The 21,977-nt window shown below is 37.4% G+C and overlaps 1 protein-coding gene across 4 annotated transcripts in view; it reads left to right on the top strand.

The window, feature by feature from the left end:
- The window catches only part of NTNG1 (netrin G1), a 164,008-nt gene that overhangs the window by 99,671 nt on the left and 42,360 nt on the right, over positions 1-21,977 (top strand). For all 4 annotated transcript variants that reach the window (XM_068406098.1, XM_068406100.1, XM_068406099.1 and 1 more), the window contains exons 4-5: positions 2,626-2,798; positions 13,140-13,166. In XM_068406098.1, the coding sequence (XP_068262199.1) occupies positions 2,626-2,798; positions 13,140-13,166 (200 nt within the window). The remainder of the gene's footprint in view (positions 1-2,625; positions 2,799-13,139; positions 13,167-21,977) is intronic.

The following is a 21,977-nucleotide window of genomic DNA, read 5'->3' as shown; positions in this document are numbered from 1 at the left end:
TGAATGCCCATATGAGGGCTGATTGTTTTAAATCTTAGTTAACAGGGTTTTAAAATTTGACAGAAGGTCCCCAACTACTTCCACAAGAAAATGCGTTTTGCTGTTTTTGTGCAAACCCGCTCATATTTGGTATATACATAGACCTCCGAAATCTGTAGTTTTCCTTTGTCTGTTGGAGCTTGGTAGCTAGAATTGCAGAAGATGCCTTCTGCAGAAACCCTGCCCATTGCTGTACTGCGTGGGCCCTGCCATGTGGACCACAGAACAGCTACCGTGGCATGATGCTACAGCTCTGGGCTAAGAAGCACTTCTTCTGCAGCAATCTTGCTCTAAGAAATTAAAAAACTGGGCACCAGAACAGGCAGCAGAGCTGTTCCGTGCTGCCCATGCTGTCTTGCCTGGGAAATAAGGAGGAGGCCACCTATGAAGAGGTGGATCACAGTGGAGTTAGGGAATGTGGGAAATAAAAGGAAATCAATATGCATGAGAGTTTATGGGAATTGTGTACTCATATATACATCCATACATATAAATATATGCATATGCTTTTTATATATACGAAGAGGCATGGGACAGAACTGAATAGAAGCAGAGGGAGATGGAGAAGGCCAGAGTCCGCCCAAGACTTTTAACCATGCAAGCAAAATTAAGGAAGGGTCAATCTATTTCTTCAGGAACATCTGCCAAGTATAGCATCTAAGAAGTGCAAACAGACTTTGCACAAGGTTTTCTCACACAACCATTCTTTACTTTCAGGTGCTTATTAAAATAGCTGTGCACATTTACACCAATTAGCAGATGTACCTACGTTTATTTTCCCGCACCTCAGTTCCCCTGCCAGCCTGCAGCACCCTTCCAGAGCCCCAGGAACTACAGATTTTCCTCAGACTCAGCTGGCTTTTTCTTCCTGCCTAGATCAGTTTGCTGCTTCTGACACTGATGAGTCCCTCCAATAAAACAGAAATCTCCCCCTGAAAGAAACCTCATCGGTTCCCCTCTCTCATTTATTCTAGTGACTCCACAGTCTCTCCCGCTTCTTTCTTCTTTGACTCTCTCTGTTTTTCAGTCTTGTCATTATTGTGTATCTCTCCTGTTTGGGAGTCTTCCATTTTCATATTCCTGTGGACAGTAGAACCACTCATCCCTTTTCTCAATAGCAGTGCCATTTACCAAAATCTTCAATCTCTCCATGAACAGACATATCTCATCCACTGACACCCAGGCAGGCATCTTGCATTCCACAGTGGCTAGTCATTAAAAATTTACTTTAAAATTGATGTAGTCTTTAAGCATCAATATTTTGGAAATTATATAAAAATGAATCACACTTTCTTTTGTCTAGCATATTCAATACATTTTGGTAATTTTCATTTAAAAGGTGCTGAACCTGTTTTTCTTCAGAATGAGCATTGCTCAAATAACAGCAGTTCCATCTGCCTCATTTCTAGCACTGAGGAGAATGCTCCAACTACCTACTGTATTACAGATTCTTGCAGACTTTCTGCAGCAGCCACTTAGGACAACTGCAGGCTTATTTTACCCTGGGGATATATATGTATGTGGCCAGTTGCTTCAGGTCATATTCCTTCCAAATGGAAGTCAGCTTGACAGCTGTTAATTTGCACTTGGCCATTCCATGGGGTGTTTTGCTCTAATTATTGGTCACTGTATGGAACAGGTGACAAATGCTCACATGAGATTGCTTTAAACCACTAGATGTACAATCATTAGAAAAACAAACAGACAGGGTCATTAAATACTAGTTTTCTTTCCAGCCCCAAACAGAAACAGATTTTAGCCTGTTTTGACATCTGTTGGAAAGGGGTGGAAAGAGGTGACAATACCTTACTGTTTATGAAACTAGCTTCCCATTCTGTAAGTGTCCTAGTTTCAGGGAAAGGGGAATTTAAGAAAAATACAGTTGTTCTAAGACCAGATGCAGAATCTGGTTTACCTAATGATTTTTTTGCAAGGTTCAATTAGGTGTTCTTTCCTAAGTAAAACCAAGTGTGCCTACCAAAACATTTCCTCTGACCTTCAGCTACTACAACTATATCAAATTAAAGGAGGCAAAAAAATTTTCCTTTCTGAGCAAGAGAGTTTCTTGCTGAACAGGAATGGCAAAACACCATTATAGTGAGCTTCCCTTCTACTGAAGTGTGGCATTGAAGAGGATATTTAATTTAAGTTTGTTTTCTCAGACTCCCAGGGCCTAATTTGGATCTTAATTTGGACCAGATTCTCTAAGGACATAAGCAGAGAACTTGTTTTGTTCCTGGGAGTAGTGAGTAACTCTTGAATTTTTGCAAGATTATAGACCTGTCTGTAGTGAAAATGATGAATAATTTAGTTGATCTCAGTGGAGCTGTGTTAGTGAAAACAAGAAAAGATTCAGCATCTTGGAGTCTTGGTGACATCACTGCTTTTAGACCTGTACAAGCTGAAGATATTACAACAAGCTATTTGAGTGATGTCTCGTAAAGCATGCTAAAACAATAATACAGGCACAGCACACAGAAATAGAGTGGTTGCCATGGGACATGCTTTACTAAGACTTAATCTGAACTTACACTCACCTCTAAATAATATCCCACTTTTTTTTTTATTTTTGCCTTTTAAAAATAGGTGTAAGTGCAACCTTCATGCTACTGGCTGTAAAGAAGAAAACAAAAGACTACTTTGTGAATGTGAGCATAACACAACTGGTCCAGACTGTGGAAAATGCAAGAAGAATTATCAGGGCCGACCGTGGAGCCCTGGTTCTTATCTGCCTATACCTAAGGGCACTGCTAATATCTGTAAGTAATTCTGTATAATAAGGATATTTCACATTATTAGAATTCTGTCCCATATTGTGACTGTGAAGGAAGATTAATGCTGGCAAAAGTTTGTCATTTCTTTATGACCCAGTGCATATAAGGGGTCAGATTGTAGGTGTTAATTGTAAGTATACGTAATCTGTGCTCTTACATGGTTGTAAATAACTTGCATGAGAACTGTATGTTTGTATCCATAGACAAATCCCTGGACACTGCCCAGAAAGGGCTAAGGAATGAAAAAATTAGGACCCTGCACATAAAAAGCACACACAGAGGAGAGAAACCAGTGGGAGTATCTGCAGTACTGCTCCAGCCATGGCCCCTGAGCTCCCCATTCATACCTCCTTATTGCCTCGAAATGCAAAACAACCTCACCTCAACATATGAGATGAGGTCCTTGCTCATTTTTTGTCCATTCAAGAAAGTTAAAAAAACTCAGACCAAATTTTTTCCAATTAATGACTAAAGATTGGTAAAGAAAGTTTTTACCTGGTGTTGACCTGCAGTCTAGATTCACAAACACTATTTTAGATCACTCTAAGTGTTGAAAGTGGAAAGCAAGGGCAAAACCTGAGGTTTTATATCTGCTTGTTTCCAGCTAATAGCCATTCAACAACACAGACTCGCTATTCCAGCACACTTCCCTATTATCCAAAGGAAGTTATTGACAGCTGCATTTCCTGGTCCTGGACAGGATTGGGTCGAAAATAACATGGTGCTGAAAGGGAGGGCACAAAGACAAGTATGAGCATCAGTTCTTCCTTTCATGCACTTATGAAGTACACAACGATTCCGATTCCTCCTGAACTGAGTAACAGACTTAAATTCCTTTGAAGGAAGGATTGAAGAAGATGAGGATAAATCACCAAACCTTTTGACAGAAGTTACTAGCTTCTTTTAAGAAGAGTCCGCAGTTTTGCCCTGATTAAAAGCAAAACATTCGTTTTAGAATATTAGAACATAACAATGTACTGAAAAGTTATTTGGGAGAAACAGAGCTATGTACTGCAGTTGAATGAAAAGTTTAAAACCACGAGCAATGTGCAATGCTCAGAATGTTATCTAAGACTTCAAAGCAGCAGCTGTGAAGAATCAAAACTCAAAAATGAATATCATATGAAGCAGGACCTTATCAAGTTAAATGTGAGAGTAATAGACCAAGTAACAAACCGTGAAGTGTGGGGGCATGAAATTATGATAAAATTCTTACTGAGCAGAAAAAAAATGAACTTCCAAAAAGCAGGGGAAAAACATTTTGTATTCACTTTTTCGCATGTTATGAAAAGCGAGTGTGGCTCACAGAATTAATACTTTAAAGCTATCTTCGGAAAAAATGGTGAGATTTACCAGGTTGGTTTATTTATAGCTTTCATATATATATGCACACACACATGCACGTATATACATTTTTATATACATATCTATATATGTATATATAATGCATCTTCTACTTGGCAATCATCTAAACTAGCGACAAGATACATCTGAACATGGAAACAGGGATCTTTCTAAATGCAGCTTTCTGTCAGTTACATCATTTCCAATCAGCTGAGCACACACCAGACGGACCAGCGGAATTAGCACCCACCAAAAGGATGCCCGAAGCTTGTTAAAATAACTTTCAACATTATTGAATCCCATCAGATATACAGTTCCATCAAAATCAAAATGTTTTGCAAACAATAGGCAGTCTTTTCTGGTTTTTATTATTATTATTATAGCATCATGAAAATGTAACCTTGTTTGAGCTGATGAATGATCCACTTACCCTCAAATCCTGACTTCGGCAGTGATTGGCAGCAGGAATTTATGGCAAACAGGAAGTATGAAGGATTTCTTCTTTGCCTTCCCAGTTACCAGCAATAAACTGACTTTCTGAGCTGGACTCTCCATCATACTCACAGTGGTTGCTAGCTGCTGAGTGGAGAGAGACCCAGCTGTCATAAGCTTGATCTCAGTGACATCTTACATACATTTCACATTTTAATGACACAATGAGTGAAATGTATTTCCTTTCATTTGCTTTAAACATTTTTATATGGTTAAGCTTGTATGTCCTTAGATAGGAAGAAACAGAGAATAACATCCCTATTTACATCCATTATACCATTTATGATTATATAGACTTGACATGTCCACTCCTCCAACCTGTTTTCTAAATGATGAATCCTAATCCATTTCATCTTATCATATATAAAACCATGCCACATCTCTGTGCTTTTTGCTCTCTTCTGGTTCTATGATGTCATTTTTTTTTTTTTGGTGAGGCTAAAACTACACGTGATATTCTAGACATGAGAACAACATGGGTCTTTTACAGTGGCATAAAAATGTGTCTGCTTTATATTTTGTTATTACAGGGATCAGCCCTTGAATTCTTTTTAAACTGTGCCACAGTTACAGCATTTCTTCTGGCATCAAGGCTGACAAAAGTGACAGGTTATATGCTACAGTACTTAGTTCAGAAATGTCATATTTGAGTTCCTTTAAAACACTTAGCTGAACATCGCCTTATGGCTATTCTTATTGTTTGATATTATTTAAATCTTCTAAAACACCTTCAGATGATGACAGACATTGAGAAACTTCCTCAGATAGTGAGAATCTCTCTAACCTTCTTTGTTGCGAACATCAGTGAAAACAATTAATTTCGTATTCAGTACTTTGGTACCTCGATTGCCTATCTACCCAACCATCTCTCTGGCAGGCCTCCTGCTTCTAATGTGGTTATTTTGACAAAAAAAAAGAATTATTAACTTTTATGTCTGGAGCAAGTTGATTCTCAAAATACTGTGGTTTATATTTAACTTGACAGATTTTATACTTTTTTTCCTATCTTTCTCCATTAAGACGACTTACACTTTTGAAGAGTGTCTTTCCAAAATCATCTTCATTCTACTGTTTTGGGTTGGGTGTTGGGGTCTTTTTTCTGTTTATAAGATAGCTGATTTTTATGATTTTTTTTTAAAATTGATGGGTTATATATGATTAGTCTCCTATACACTTATCTCTAGCCTGCCTCTACGCTGTATGCATTAAATCTTTTAGCTGTTCTTTTCATTTTTCTTTTCACTAACTTTCTCATTTTTATCTGCTTGCTCTCTGAAAGTTAAATATTACTGCAGTGGATTTTTTTTTTTATCCTTCTCAACAAGTATGTCGACTTTCAGTCCAGAAGTGGTTCTGTGATAACTACTTCTTGAATCAGGTTGTATGTACTACTCAGAACTAAGTCAGCTTCTCTTCTTGTGGGTTATCTGATTACTTGCTACAAGCATCAATCATTTATGGTATGTAAAAGCTCGATTTCTTTTTTCACTTCCTGATTTAATGCCACATGTGTTGGAGCATATTAGATTTTGCATTATTGTGTAGACTCTCTGCACAGCCAATGTAACTTCACTTACCCTGTTGTGTTTATGTCACCATGTCCATTGTGTGGTCAGTAATGTAGCCCTAGCATTATACTCTCCTTAGTCAGGCGTGAATTCTGTAAATAATTGCTGGAACATGTTGATAGAATTAACTTATCTGGTTTGACCCTCAACTTCCCTTGATATATTACTTTAATTCCCTGGGGACACTTTGTATAATCCAGTAATGCAGTGTCCCTTTGATACTCTTCGTTCCTCCAATTTTCAGAGTCTAGCTTTTCCAATTAAAACCAAAATATTTTAAATTTTAAATGGATTTAAAGGGTTTTTTTATATGTGTGCTTAAATAAGATACAGCTAAAAATAGTTGTATAAATTAAACACACAGATTTTTTTTCGCAAAATAAAAAGATCCTTTTTCTTGAGATTCTCTGAATTTGGGGATTTGTTCAGATTCAACGAGATCCTAATGTCCACTTCCAAATCTTTCCTAACTAGAACTTCCGTTGTTTTCACTGTTCTGCTTCTGCCATTTCTTTGTGGCCAATAAAACTTAATTGTACCTTTTCAAGCTACAGCTCATGAATTACACCACCATTCTAGATTATACTCCAGTCATAGCCTAAACCTTGACATAAAGCTGGTTTTTGTATCCTTCTCTTTTTAAGTCAACAAGGGTTTTTCAGGAGAACACAAAACCTTTTTTCCCTGCTTTGCTTGTGAAAGACACCAAGTACTCTCTTGTTTACTGGCACTAACAATATTTCTGCATTTGCCTCCCACATAGCATTTATTTCATATATTTTCACTCTTATTGACTATTTTGTGATTACGTTTATTCCCTTGTGCTGCCACATTCTATGGATAGTTTGTTCTGCGATATGTTTTGACACTCAAAGTGAACTTATTGAATTTCTCTATACTTGGTATTACAAGATAGCTTTTCTCCTCAGCAGTCGTATGTGTCTGACAGCACTAGCCCTTTTCTTCCTCCTGCTGTTTAGATCATCTTTGGCACTTATGTTCTTGGCTCCATCAGACAGAGCTGTCTAAGACTGTGCTGGGCTCCCATCCGTCAAAGCCTGCTCGCTTTTGTCAGTCCCTCCACAACCAATAACCTGTACCAGAAGTGCTTGACACTCAGAAAAAACTGCCACCCAGCTGATACATTACTTTCCTAATTCACAGTTCAACATGAAACAAAGGATTGACCAGAACACAGGGAACATCAGTGGTTCTTTTTGGTCAACAGTTAGGCAGTCAGTCTCAATTGGCTTACTGAATTTCTCCTGCAATGGGTCTCCCTCTGATAGTACAGCCTCTGTCTCAGCAGCACAGCCTTAATCCTCCCTGAATGGGAAAAGACTTACGAGGCATTACTGCAGCACGGCTGCCACAAAAACAGTTTCTGGCAAAAAATATGGCACTTGAAGTATTGCACTGATTACCCTCATCTATGTTTGTAGTTTTCCCCATGAATATTTGCTGACACAAAGCCATCTTGAAGGACTGGGGTAAATGAAGTTGGCCAAGAGGTTGTATGATAGCAGGCTTTCTATTCAGGAATCTAAATAGCATGTATCCCTGTAACTGAAAAGATCACGCATCCTGCTGTCCTGTCAAAGCAGATTCATAAAGTCAATAGTGTCCCATTTTCTAAGGGCCCCATTCTCTCAAACAACTGGAAGGAACTTTCCAGTGTCTGCTTTCATGACTGAGGTAGAAGAGGTAAACCCACATGATCTCGATTTGAAGGAATGGGACACTTCTGCTTAAGAGGTAAAATGTTGCTCCTTGGTGATTTTGAGAACATCTTTCATCGAGAAAAAAGAAGATATGAATGCAATAATAAGTTACAAAACAGAAAAGCTTCTTATTGTTCCCATTTTATATTACATATTCATTTTGGCTCATGAAGCTTACAGAAGATATAAAGCCACAGGAACATGTCACATAAAATCTGCGTCAGTCTGGGAAACTTGGTGATAGCGTATCAAGAGCATTCAGGAAGACAGAAGCATCAGGAAAACCTGCAAATGATGAACGAACTTCCCTCCAACTAGGTATCCATGCAATGGCCAGCAAAACATTTCAGACACATACCTAAAAGACAGTGCATTATAAATAACATGCTGTATTTTTTTTAAATAAGGTTTGAAAAATTATTCTCCAGCACTCTGTCCTCTTGCATGACCCTGCTGCGTTGGCTTGTTTGTGCTGGTTATGGTGGCATCTGTTGCTGGGAAATGAATTGCTTCCATCCATCACTGGTTTCAAACAACTCTATTTTTGCTGTATACAGTGAAGAGGAGCAATGAAAAGAGGGTTTTAGTCCTTAAGCAGCAGTATGGGAAGGCAAAGTGTCTAAGATACTCAGTGTTCTAGAAATGGTCTGAGTTTCAGGCTTTTTGAAGTTTCTGATATCTAATATTCTATCAATAAATTATCATTACTTGAAAAAAATCCTTTGATCTCACTGGGAGTTTCCTAGACAGAGTTTTCAAAACTGGTTTGAGGTCACTAAAACATCACGAGGAAAGGCCCAAATTTTAAAAGGTGTTACCCAATAAACCAATAACTAAATATTTTCTCTATCCCATTCATTTGTGGTGATATTGCTTGGGAGAGCAAAGGTGGAGGATAACAAACTTCATCTAAGCAGTTCTTTTTCTGGGAACTGAAAAATTTTCAATCCTTACAGAGCAAGCAACTGCAAAATTAAGAGTAGTGGGAATTCTAGGACTCTTGCAATGAAACACGTGAAATTTCCTAAGAATTGTGTCTTTCACTGTGCATGGTCCTTTGGCCACACACAGGTTTGGCAGTACATGAAAAGTTTACTCCTAGATCATAATAATCACTCCCTTTGATGGATTACAAGATGCTAGGTTCCTCCAGCTTCTCAGAGCTTAAGTTACTATAGAATTCAGAACTTCTGAAATTGATGCTGAGGATCTGATATTGCAATCATGCCTCAGTGGAGGAGTTGCAAAGGGAACAAAGACTCGTTGCAGGGAGTGCTGTCATGCTGCAGCACAGATATTCTAGCAAAAGATCACATGTGGCATTAACAGCCCTGTTCTGACTCTTTGCTATGGAATACAGCTCTGCATTTTGTTCCTGTTGAAGAGTTAAAATGTGTGGTGTAGAGTGCAATTACAAGGACATCTATTTTGTCAGAAAAGCTCTCACACAGCTTCAATCAGCAATTAAGATGAATCCAAACATGCACTGCATTATTTACTATCGTATCCTACCATGCCTTCATAGGAGGCAGTCTTAATTCTCAGTCTCTGGGCTGTATTCACCTCACCTGGATAATTCACTGAGCTCTTGGTGACACTCTTTCCCTGACTGTGAGCAAGCTGTAAACTGGGTGTAGTGTTTTGATAGCAGCAGGAGCCTGCCCCTGGTCCCTGTCAGATGGCAGATGCACGTTCAACTTGTGACGGAGAAGAGGCAGAGAAGCCCATGGGAAAGATGTAGCCAAGATGGAGTGGACAGAGTAATTCCTTCATCCCATGCATACTCCCTGCCCAGGAAGAGATGCAGCCTGGCTGCACTAATTGTGCTGGTGGTGGGAAGTGCACAGAGGCATTGACAATGGAGGTGATAAGAGGGACTGCAGGGCATGACCTGCCCTGAAACTGGAAGCAGCAGTGTAGCCCTTCTCACTGAAAGCTTAACGCTGTTCCTTTGTTTGGAAATCTGTAAATTTGTTACAGATTTCACACTGACACAAAGTATAGAAGAAATCAAAAACTTGCTTTCTTTGCTAGCATCTGATTTGCCTTTTTCTCCATTCTTAATAGTCAGCTCCATGGTAGCTAATAGCTAAAACAACCCATTTCTGGAAAAAGGGGAAATGAGAAAATTACAGGGCAAGTGCAGAAGATTGTATGGAAGGAAAATACCAGATTTTTTTCTCTCAAGTAATGCGCATATATTTAGATGCACTTACAGTGAACATGTAATATACCAAACCACCACCCTCAAGTCAAGTCAAAAATAATAAATAGTATTAGAGACTTTCTTCTGCAATGTTTGCCATTTCAGGGGCAGTAGATAGCCCTGGACTTTATTTGCTTGCTTTACTTGCTGTTTCCTCACTATAAAACTATTACCATTAATAACCATCCCCGTGATTTCAACTGGAAGATAATTTAGACTGAACATTGCTTTCGTTTAACAACTGAATATACATAAATGCAATCACTTGGTTTTATTTAGTCTTTATGTCTAGCTGACTAGAGTTGTGCATCAAGGGCAATAATGGGCCTGATTCTTCATCTCTCTCTCTAACCTGTCCACATCATTTCACTGCTGCGGAGTACTCACAGATTTCAATAGAAGGCTGACTGGAAATGATCCAAATCATGTAACATACCAGCTTCCATCCAAAGGGCCGGCAGCAGTGGGATGACTCCCCACAGCCCATTGGTGTCCCCAGTGGTGGTGCCACGGGAGGAGCCGTGCGGTCGGACCCCCACGTGCCTCCACATTGACAGGAAGGGAGAGGCAGAATCTCACCTCCTGTTCCTCATCACCTAAGGATTTGCACCAAATACAGCTCAGCTGAATTCAGGAGCTAGCCTCAATACGTAACTCCAGATCTCACAAAAACACTGTTACTAAGAATAATTTTCCCATCATATGTGCAGTTTTCACAGTGTTAATAGATCCTACTTCATGGCCCTGCATAACCAGCTCTTTTCCAGACAAACTTAGATGTGCCATTCTCACTCTCTTTAGCAGAGAGGGCATAAAGTAGTGCACTATCAAGGCCAGTCACCACACACAGGGATACCTGGCATTACAAAAACCGAGCTGGTTACAGAAGATCACGCCAACCCAGAAACTCAGTACAGAAATAGACAAAGAGCTTTTCAAACAGAACCTGAAGACAACTTCACAAGGTTAACACAGAGCCCTTCAGGCTAGCAGGTGTCTTGTTTTCATTATTCTCTGCCCAGCGAGCATTTATCACTATGAATGCATTGAAAATTTTGAAATACAGTAAAATGAGGAGAGCAGAGTCGCAGGAAAACTTCTCCCTTTGCTACAATCTGTTCAGGAGAGAAGGGAAAGGATATTTGTATGTGTGTGTAGGAGAGAAAGAGGTTTGAGGCAGGGGAGTATACCCAGAGGAAATACAAATACCATTTCACAGTGGAAGTGTGAGGGTGAGAACACAGTATCTATATTTTATCCAATGTTTGTGCCATTTCCATCAGTATATAAAGGAAAACAAATCCAGTTATTTAAAATGGCTACAATGACTTGCAAAAATGTAAACAAGCTGCTATTGAAACTTTGGAAAAAATTATTTGAAAATTGCTTGCCTTTTTGACATTTAAGACAAAGGGGTAGAAGTTGTCTTACATTATCCTAACTGAAAAAAAGCACATTTTGTTACTTTTAGAACTATAACAGCATTGTTCTATTATGATGATATTTTTATTTAGCTTTTAATACCTCATAACTCTAAAATTTTGGAAAATACATGTTAATCTCAGCAGAAATAGAAATAATTAAATTTGCAAACAACATCTGAGTGTGGGGCTCAGTTAGCAGCAGGTGCTGTCTCCAGCGAGGTGCCCAGCACTCTGCCAGACCAGAGGTTCCCTAGGATATGAAACCAGAGCACTGCAATTCTGACATGTGCCCCAGGACTTATGTGGTGAAACACAAAAGATCTGTTTATGGTCACCATTCTGCAAATGCAATTACTTCAGCATTGTCTTAGACATGCCACGAGTTAGAAATGTTCCCAACTTGACTCTACAACCTTGCTTACAGGGAATATCATTTATCCCCAAGACATTCCTTTGCTCCAGTTTTCTTAACTGCAGAATGAGGTCCATACCATCTCAGAGTAAGATGGAACTTCAAGATAGATGTTGAAAGAAGTATAGTAGATGTTTAATGGAGAAACAGACAGATTTCTGCAGTAAAATGCATGCCATCAAAAGTCAGTAAAACTTACAAGAGGCAAACTGTATCTAACTAAGAGGATGCAAATATCCACGATTTAAATACTGATCTGCAGTTTGTGACTTTAACCCAAGAGACTAGCAATAGTGACATTAGCAATGCCATTTAATCTAAAGAAAATGGCATTTCAAGAAAAATTTCATGTCTGTATTTTTGTGCTACACACTTTTCAGGGCAGACCTGACAACAAGCTACATGTTGGGACTGCATCATGCAACATGAGATCCCACACTGCCAATCCAGCAGAGGAGTTTCACTCCTCAGCAGCCCCACCTCTTGTGGTAAAGCTCACCTGCCTCTGGAATGCTTTCCTTGCATTAATTCAGCTTCGGAATTGAAAACAAAAAAAAAAAAAAAAAAAAAAAGAAAAAAGAAAAAATCAATGAGAGACTTAGTCAATATGACCAACCTAATGCATTAGATTGTTTCGCTCAATTACCTTTCTTTTCCGTAGCTTAATTTAGATAACCATCAGGTAAAAGAGGAAAAAAATAGCTATATACAGTTAATGCAACAGAAGGTTATTAACTGATTTAAGCAGCTGGCCAAAGTAGTTAGCGATGCATCTATCCCTTGGTTAAATTTTTCTCCTAGATCTGCATAATACATGCATGACTGATATTTTTATCTAGAGCATTAAACCTAATAGCTGGTTAGTTGAAATACAAAACTGTTCTGAACAAATTCATGAGGTTCAGGGAGCTGGTGTAGGTCCCAGAAATACCCATCTGTCAATACATTTTAGTGGTCCCTGCAGCCTCATACTAAAAAATCTACAGACTCTGCATTTATAAAGGGCTGGGTACATATTGGCAGTTGCTTGGGTTTAACTATGTATTGATATAATATTCTGAAAATTCAGAGAAAGTTGTTTTCAGACTCTTAGATGTAATAGCTCAGCCAGCTACGGTAAACAGCTAACTATACTTTTTTGTGTTTTCTTTCTCTACAGGTATACCCAGTATTTCCAGTATTGGTAGTAAGTAATTAAACCAGTATTGTTTTGCACTGTCATTCAGCTTCTTAGATCTAATTTCCCAACATCCCCTTCTGTTGTAGATAATGTTTCTCTGAAAATGTGCTCTATAGTGCAGGGGCTATGTATTGGCCTGCCTCTGTTGCTTTAACATGTACCTGTATTACACGGTCAGAGAGTGTCACTCCTGACAACGCATCTGCCTTCTACCGCAGATTTTCTGATCAGTTCTGATCAGCAGATGAAAACTGAGTGCTATAAAACTGAGTGTTATACAGAGGATTAAGACACTGTTCCACAGAAAGTATTTGTTGAGTATCTTTTCCAAAAAAAAGTGTTTACTAATAAGAGAGAAGTGTAGGACCATTAATTTTCATGCAGGTATGTATGTGTGTAAATTCAAAGAGCAAATGGAAAAGTTTAAAAATGGAAGAGTTTTTATTTTTTATGAAGTAGCTTGGAAAATGCAGTGTATCTGCTGGAATCTTTGCATTAACTCCAGTGGCCTTTAAACTGGGCTTTACTCCACAAAATAAACAGAATTGTTTTCCTTCACAAAAACCTGCTTTCTTGTATGCAACTAAAGCACCAAAATATTACACTTAAACTGTAACAAAACAATAACACCGTTATGTAAAGAACTAGTATATCAGTGAAACAGATTATTAATTAAACACTTGAAGGGTCTAAGTGCACAGTAGCTCAGCTGTAAGTCTAGCTGAGTTCCATAGCAGGCAGGTAGAAATAGGATCCTGCTGTGGCTGACTGAAAGAATATTCCCCATAGCCTCAGCTTTGCAGAGGCTTTAGACACAACTTGTGTGATGCAGGACTAACACAATGATAAAATATCACAGTAGTAAAATGCAATTTGCCATACCTGATATCCAACTGAAAAGCTTCTAATAATTTGGGTAAAACTGCCTCGCTTCTTATGATGCAGGGTCAGGTCTGTCAATTTATAAATCAGCTCAGTTTACTTAAGCTCATGAATGGTGCTGATTTGTTAAGCTCTAGACAGCAAGTTAAATGCCATCAAAAGTAGCCTTCTTGCAGATGAGAGCAGCGTTAACAGCTGAATGCCAGGGCATCTGTTTTGCAGCTTTAAATAGTGAAACAGCATCAATGACAATAGCGTGCAAATGAAAGCCTTCAATCTTAATAATGTAATTTTCCCACTCTAGTGTCTCCTTTGGCATTTGCAGTCATGCAATAGCGATATGCTATTTTCAAAACACTGTGTTTATACATGTATTTTATAACCAAAAAAAATGAACTAAATGAAAGAAGTTTATGTCACTGTTCTCAGGAATATTCTTGCCATTAATAATAGAAATGGGATGAATGGGAAAATAGCTCTTTGGAGTTTGGTTGTGTTACAGTTTTTTAGTACTGTGTGCATGGACTATATGATTGTGTTTTCACTTCACACTCCATACAGCCTTTCTCACCACATCTACCATTTCTGAGCATCAGCAGATGTTGGCCTTTGAAAACCTAATAGGGAAACTCAAATACCTTTTAAACAATGGTGACCTGAAAGGATGCATTGTTGACCTCTTTTTATTTTACACTGGGGTGATTAGCACAGTTTCTCTCTTACAAATGGAGAAAATTCTGTTTAACATTCCATAGGAAATACAAAAGTTTCTGCAAGTCTATGCTTTATCTTTAATCTGCTGTAAATGTCTTGGAATAGTATGTGGTAGAATTCAACAAATTTCTTTGCCTACCTGGAAAGGATGAAGCATGAGCATCTCTTCATGAGCACAAGTAAATACTGACACTCTGCTTGTTTTTTTCATGTATTGTTTCTTAAATAGCTCAGGGGGAAAATAGTTCTACTTGCACAATGTTCTGAACATCTTTCCCATGAAATAGAAACAGCAGAATTATTGTTAAACAAGGATAGAACCCATCAATTTATCCTGGTCTCTAAGAGAATTTAACAGAAGTACAATTAACACATAAAAACAAACAAGATTAATTAGTTGTGGCTGCTTTAATGGATTCTGCATGATTTCTTCTTTTGTCTATGCTGATGCAACGTTTGTGTTCATATCAGCAGAGTTTTTCCCCATTTAGGGACAGGAGGTTACTCTCGGGAGATATGGTCTGGGTTTTATTTTGCCTGGCAGCAAATACTAACAGGGGATATTGGCTTTTGTGTGCTTCCAGCTTTTCCTTGTATATAAGGAGGATGGGGTTGGGGTGGGTGATTATGAAGACTAAAGTGCCAGCATACAAAGAAGATGCCACTGCAAGCAATGTTCATTTAACATTTTTTAAGACTGCAATGAAAGCAAGCAAAGAAAAATAAAATATATTTACCTGTGTGCACATCTATGTATCATTCCCTATTCCTTTTTTTACCTCAAAGAATCTTGTATTAAAGCAGCTTATCATTAAAGTTTGAACACAAAGCAAGAGTGGTCATTAAGTAAAACATCCTTTCGGATCATCGAGAAGGAAAAAAAAAAAAATCAGAGCTTTCCCATTAAGGTCATTTGTACCTGCTGTTGTCTATCAGTTGAATAATAGGTTCTCTGGTCATTTCCAGCATTCTTGATCCCAGTGCTGGCCCTTTCAGCATTTTTCAGCCATGTCTGGAAAAATACTGGTGAAAGTGTTAGCAATTAATGAGTCCCAAAACCATTTCATAATTTTAAGCAATGCTTATATACAGTATGCAAATATTCTGAAAACTACATTATTTTACTTGCTAAAATAATGATTGTACAATTTTACATAGACCAATGCATCAAATGTTCATTATTGTGACAAATACCAAAGTTACTATCTGTACATTTATGCCTTCAAAAGGTTGAATCTTTCTACACTATAGCTTCTATCTTTATTCCTGTAAACGCATAACTCCACTAATTATGCTAAACAGTTTTGTTATAAAGGGTTAATTAGATACAGGATAGGATAGACATGATGTGCAAATAGCTCTGTGTGGGTGATTATCACCTTAAAGCCTGCTGGTGCAGATGAGTCAGAGTTAGAGACAGGACCGTGCACACCAAGTGCAAGATGCAAATCACGATAATCAAATGGTATTTTCTGCTTTGTTCTCTATGGTTTTGTTCTTCTTTATAGCCAATTTCAAATTAAGAGAACTTTTTTTTTAATGATAACGAATGCAAGACACAAAAGTGAAAAAAAAAAGACTGAATGGGCACTCTTTTATTTTATAGTTTTCTTAACCTTGAAAGATACAGTAGGTATTTTTCTGGAACTAAAATAGTGTCCAGATGAGCATAGCTTTATTTGTTTTATGTATTTGTTATGAAATTTTAATGTGGTAAATATATATCTTAAAAGGTTGTGAGAGCAAATACTAGCGGATTTTTTTTTTCTTTCTTATAACAACACAAAGTATTTTGGACCTGATTTTGCCCCCTTGCGGTAACTGAGAAGTTCTGTCATTAAATTTACAATCATGGGATCAAAGCCATTACAATGCCAAGCTCTGCACTAGAGTATATACACAACACCCACATGTGTCAGTAGGATATAAATACGCGTAAATAGGTTGTACATTACTTTTTTATTAATATTTGAGGTCAAGTTTGAGAGAGAGAGCTGTACTGTTGAGAGACCATTAAGATGTTAATCTCCTTAGAACATTTAACTATTGCCTCAGACTATATATATATTATTCTGGACATACTAGCAAAATGTTCTCATTTCAATTCAATTTTATCCAAATCTGACTTTTTAATAAATAATACTGTTAATCAGGCTCCTAGTCTAAGGCAATCACCTTATCTAAGTAACTGATTATAATATCAAGCCAGTAGCAGTATTTGTTTTCCCTCCTTTAATGATTTGAAGCGCTCAGAATTTTTCATTTAACAGTTATATTTTCCATTATATTAAAACATTACTGGGCTGAAAGAAAATACTGATAGCCTATGCAGCACTTATTTGAACACCGGTTCTGAAAGAAATTTAACATCCCAAATAAAAGACATTGTGAGCAGTTTATTTACCTGGTAGAATTCATAACAAAGCCAGTTTTCTTCTGTATAACTGGGATTTCCCCCTTGAGGTTCAGTAAGCAGAACGCCTGCGCTGACCCCAGCGCTGAGCAGAAGCCGTCTCTTTGCGGAGTGATTTCTAGTGCAGGGGCAGAAACTACCAACGCTGCTCCAGGGAGCACTGGTGGGTTATTGGGGGGGTTTGGGGGAGCCTTTGTTTCAGTTTTTGTTTTGCCAGATCCACCAATTTTAACAGGTCAGAGGAGCCGTTCTCACCAGCCGCTTACAGTTTAGTATTGTTTCTCGTTCTTCATCCCAGTTTACCTTCATCATCTTGGGTTAGTTAAAAAGAGTCTATCAGTCAAACTGTCTTTTCTGTGCTTTTTTATTTGCTGTAATATACAGGAAATAACTTACTTCACAGTTATCTTTGTTTTAACTGTTAATATACAATCAAGTGATAGGAAACTATAGAAAATAAGATATCAACTTTTCAATACGTACCACGGTACCCACACAAAACACATTGCACTTGCAATATGCAAGTTTAGCTACAGTTACTCAGGGAAGTTTACAGAGAGCAGACATGATCCACAAAGATATTTACAAATCTAATTATCTATAAAGCTTGGGGAGAAATTGCTAGGAAAAAACACAATTCTGTATTTTAGCCTCTCCTCTTTCTTTCTGTCCTTTAGACATATAAACATAGAATATAAGGGAAGAATGAGGTTTCCAAATCAGTGTTCTGATTTTTAAAAAAAGATCTTGATTTACTGTTGTTCTTCAGTTGTGAATGACTGTACAATAATCCTAAGTCAACCAGCCAATTTCAGCCTCTTTGTAGGAAAATGCAGAATCGATCTAAATAAAAAGGAACAACCCCAGCAAGCTATCAACAGAATAATTTACTTTTTTTTGTCATGAGAAAGTACCTAAATATTTCCTTCCAAAAATACTTGAATTCATTGTGCACTTTTGCAAATATTTTAGTGGAAATACTTACCATTGAAGATTACTCCCTCAGACCTCATTAACTTGAGAATTAGCCAACACATTTGTTAAAATAAGTGGATTTTTTTCTGATATCTAAAAGCTTCCAGAGCTGGATCATTGGATTTTTTTTTTTAAAGCCTGTAAAAAGATCACTTTCTTTTACTCTAAGACAACAAGTGGACACGTAAAGGACTAATTGCATTTAAATTCTTCCAACAGTTATAAAAGCTGTTATGGCTGAGGAGCTGCCATAAAACAACCACATCTTCACATTTATGCAGAATTCTCCTTTCTTCAAAGGAACAGGTATGAAACTTCCTACATTGCTCCAAAAAAGATTGCCTAACATTGGCCAAGTATTTTTTTTTAAACATGATAAAATAAAGGGGTGATTTTTTAAAAAAAAAAAAAACTTTTTCCGCATTTCCTCCCTTTTGATGAGTTAGATTTTGCAGTGTTACGAAAGTGCTGAAAGGCAAATTTTATGTGACGTAGGTTATCATGACCTCAAACAGACCTAACGAGATAGAAATGCTGTAATAATGATAGTGTGATCTTTGCAAGAAGTGATGGAATATGATCTGATATAAACACACGCAATTATTCCAGCAGTTACTAAATCTGCCATTGATTTCAGTGAGCATTATTTTTTATTATTCATAATTTTTTGGCTAATATTAACATCTAAACGCACTGTCATACATATAACTCCGCTGTGCCCAGCAGACATCTGTATTTGCGAATAAATATTTACTCTCACCTACTCATGGTTTAAAACAGGCAGTGGCAAGGCCAGTTCTCTATGACTAGAAACATGGACTTCTACTAGAATTGTTAATCTTACACTGACAATTTTTTAATGCTTTATTGTGTTTTAAATAGAAGTTGAAGAAAAGTTAAAAAAAACTCTGATTAAGAGTCTCTCACTAGGGTTCCTTATTGTTATTATAAATTAAATAAGTAATGATAGTTGTCAAACACAAGTGCTTCCCTGTCTGCCTTTAGAGCGAGCATTATTTAAGACTTTACTGATTATTAGTAGTAATTTTCAGCAAATGGATTGTTTGTGGACTGGGTCAGCAGAAAACAGTTTAGGAAATGAAAATACACTCTAGTCTGCCATAGAGCACAGATGCTCAGGCAGCAACATAGTCTTCATACGCTCCATCACCTGCGCTCTTCATCCCTGAGGAAGGCTAGCCCCTCTCAGTGGGAATACATTTTAATTCTACTGCCAGCTCAGCACTTGGTTGGAGCGAGAAACAAATAAAGTGCTGATTAATTTCTGCCAACGTCATGACAGGTTTTTTTCATGTGCAGCTGCCTGGTTGGAATCAGGCTGAAACTACCCATTCATTTCCACTGTTTCCCCAGTCTGAAACCATGATGTAGCCCATGGTGCAGAGTGCACTTCCAGTGAATGTTTGAGACAGATTTTCTTTGTGTAGTATCATAGGTAATTCTGATACTGTATATCCAAAAAAAAGGACTGGGAGAAAAAAAAAAAGGAAATTATCATACACCTAATAAATATCATGCCATCAGTTTCTTCTTACTTCATGAAAGTAAGATTTTTTCCCAATAGTTATTTTCTGCATATAATTGGCTTTAGAACAATAGTAACTAAAAATGCAGAAATTTCCAATGCAAATTTAAAATGTCATATCTGATTTTCTGCTCAGTCATATAGCTCACATGCCTCTACTCTTAAAGGTACCTACAGTAGCTTCACTTTTAAATAACACCACTAAAACAGTGGTGAGTTTTTAGAAACTCTTTTTCACATTTCTGTAGCTTTGTTTGCCCAGAATAACTGTCATAGAATATATTACAGTAGATTTATATGTCTTCTAGAATACCTACACCAAATGTAATTAATTATTCTGGCAAATAATGACTTTAATTACAAAATACAGTGTCCATACATGGAACTGTTCTGTAAAACCTTGGTTTATCTAGTCACCTTCTCTATAAATAAAACCCTTAGTGGTAATCGCTGAGAATTAGAAACATTTTCACAAGTTGCTGTAAAAGAATAACTAGCTGCTAACTGAATCTTCCCAGTGCCTGTTCAAAGGATTACTGATCTGCTCCAATGCATTTGTGGGAATGACAGTCAACATTCTTTGACTCAGACGTCTCACATACCTTTTTAGATAAAGCATTTAAAGTTGTCTCCGTTGGAAAAAAAAAAAACACAACAAACCCAGAAAATTTCAAATATAAGAAGAAAGGATTATAAGAAGATAATCAAGAAACCTGTAATCTTAGTGATAATACATTCCATAAATAAGGATGTAAGAAAAAATATTATCTTCATCAAAGATTTTTTTTTTTAAAAAAAGCACATAATAGAAGCATTAAGTCCCCAGGAGCATTAACCACATTACCAAGCAGCCCAGAGACACTGAAGACAGCATCTGGTCTCAGCTGGATATGACCCTGAACAACCTCATCTAACTTTGAAGTTGACCCTGCTCTGAGCAAAGGGTGGAACAAATGACCTCCAGAAGTCCCTTCTGAGATGGTTATAATTATCACTAACAACTAGTAATAATCACTAGTAATAATACTTAATCGGTGATCTTCAGGCACTGTAAATATGCTCTTTATTGTTTTGGATGTCCATTAAGAAACTCAGCTCAATGTAATCCAGTTTAAAGGGTCAGGGAATTTTTAATTATTTTGCAGTGAGTCACAACCTCAGTTTTAAGTAAGTTTGCTAAAATGAGCACAGACCTATAGCATTTATAGGATTACTAAGAAATATGTAACACTGATTTTTCTGTCGTACAAGTAATGATTTTATTTGGACAAGAGATTACTTGGGGAAATCATCATCAGAATAAGATTATATATGAAATATTATTGATTATATGAAACAGATTATATAAAATATCTGATTTCCTATATAGGCCTTACAGTTTATTAAATGACAGATATACCAGAGGGTTAGTCCTAAGGCATTACAAAGCTCTGACGCCATTAATTTCATTTCTGGTAATACCTAAGCCATTTCAGTTGAAGACCGTTATGCATGTGAATTTTTGGAGTAAGTGTGCAACACAGTATTCAACAACAGAAGTAGGATATTGGAAGCTCTGCAATGTTACAGGTTTTGTGCAAAAACCCTGATGTTGCGCAATGGCTAAAAGAGAAAAAGGCTCAAGGGACAGCAGGACAATGTAGTCAATAAAGATTGTTTTTCCTTTTTTAGCTCCTGATTTTTACATGTATTCTCTAATGTCTAGTCCCTTTAAAATCTTTAGGTCAAGCCTAAGTGTTCCTAAAACCATCAAAACTTTAACAGTGAATTAACTGTGCAAGTAATTTGTCTGCGTGTGCTTGAAACTTATTTAACACAACCAGTCTGTCAGTGTTTCAGGAGGAGGAGGAGGAAGGTGGTGTATCAGGTGCATGGAATTACAGTCTGTCAGTGGGCTAGGGTTGTCACGCCACCTCAGTAAATATGGCTTGTAAATACCTTTTGTCATACACTCTGACTATTGTGTTTGCACTTCCTATGTGTGTGAATTGGTGGATCTGACCAGTAGAGGCACGTTATTTTTGATCAATACATATGACTGTTTGAGAGTCTACCAAACTGACTCAGTTTTTCTTCCGTGTTTGTGATTGATAAGAAAAAGCACAAAAATACAAGAATATGATGTAATGATGGGAGTATATCACAACTTGAGTGATTCAGTTGCAGAAGACTACCTAACAGTAAATGGCACAATGCAGGTTATCATCCTTCCCTTGAGTTGTTCTCTATGTGGCAGGACTTTTGGGACAGCCATCCCCACCCCAGCCAATTTCTCTTCACCCTTGAC

The sequence above is a fragment of the Nyctibius grandis genome, chromosome 8 (assembly GCF_013368605.1).
Source record: "Nyctibius grandis isolate bNycGra1 chromosome 8, bNycGra1.pri, whole genome shotgun sequence".
NCBI classification, from domain to species: domain Eukaryota; kingdom Metazoa; phylum Chordata; class Aves; order Nyctibiiformes; family Nyctibiidae; genus Nyctibius; species Nyctibius grandis.
The sequence above is the reverse complement of the archived record's forward strand: the minus strand, read 5'-3'. Positions and strand labels throughout refer to the sequence as shown.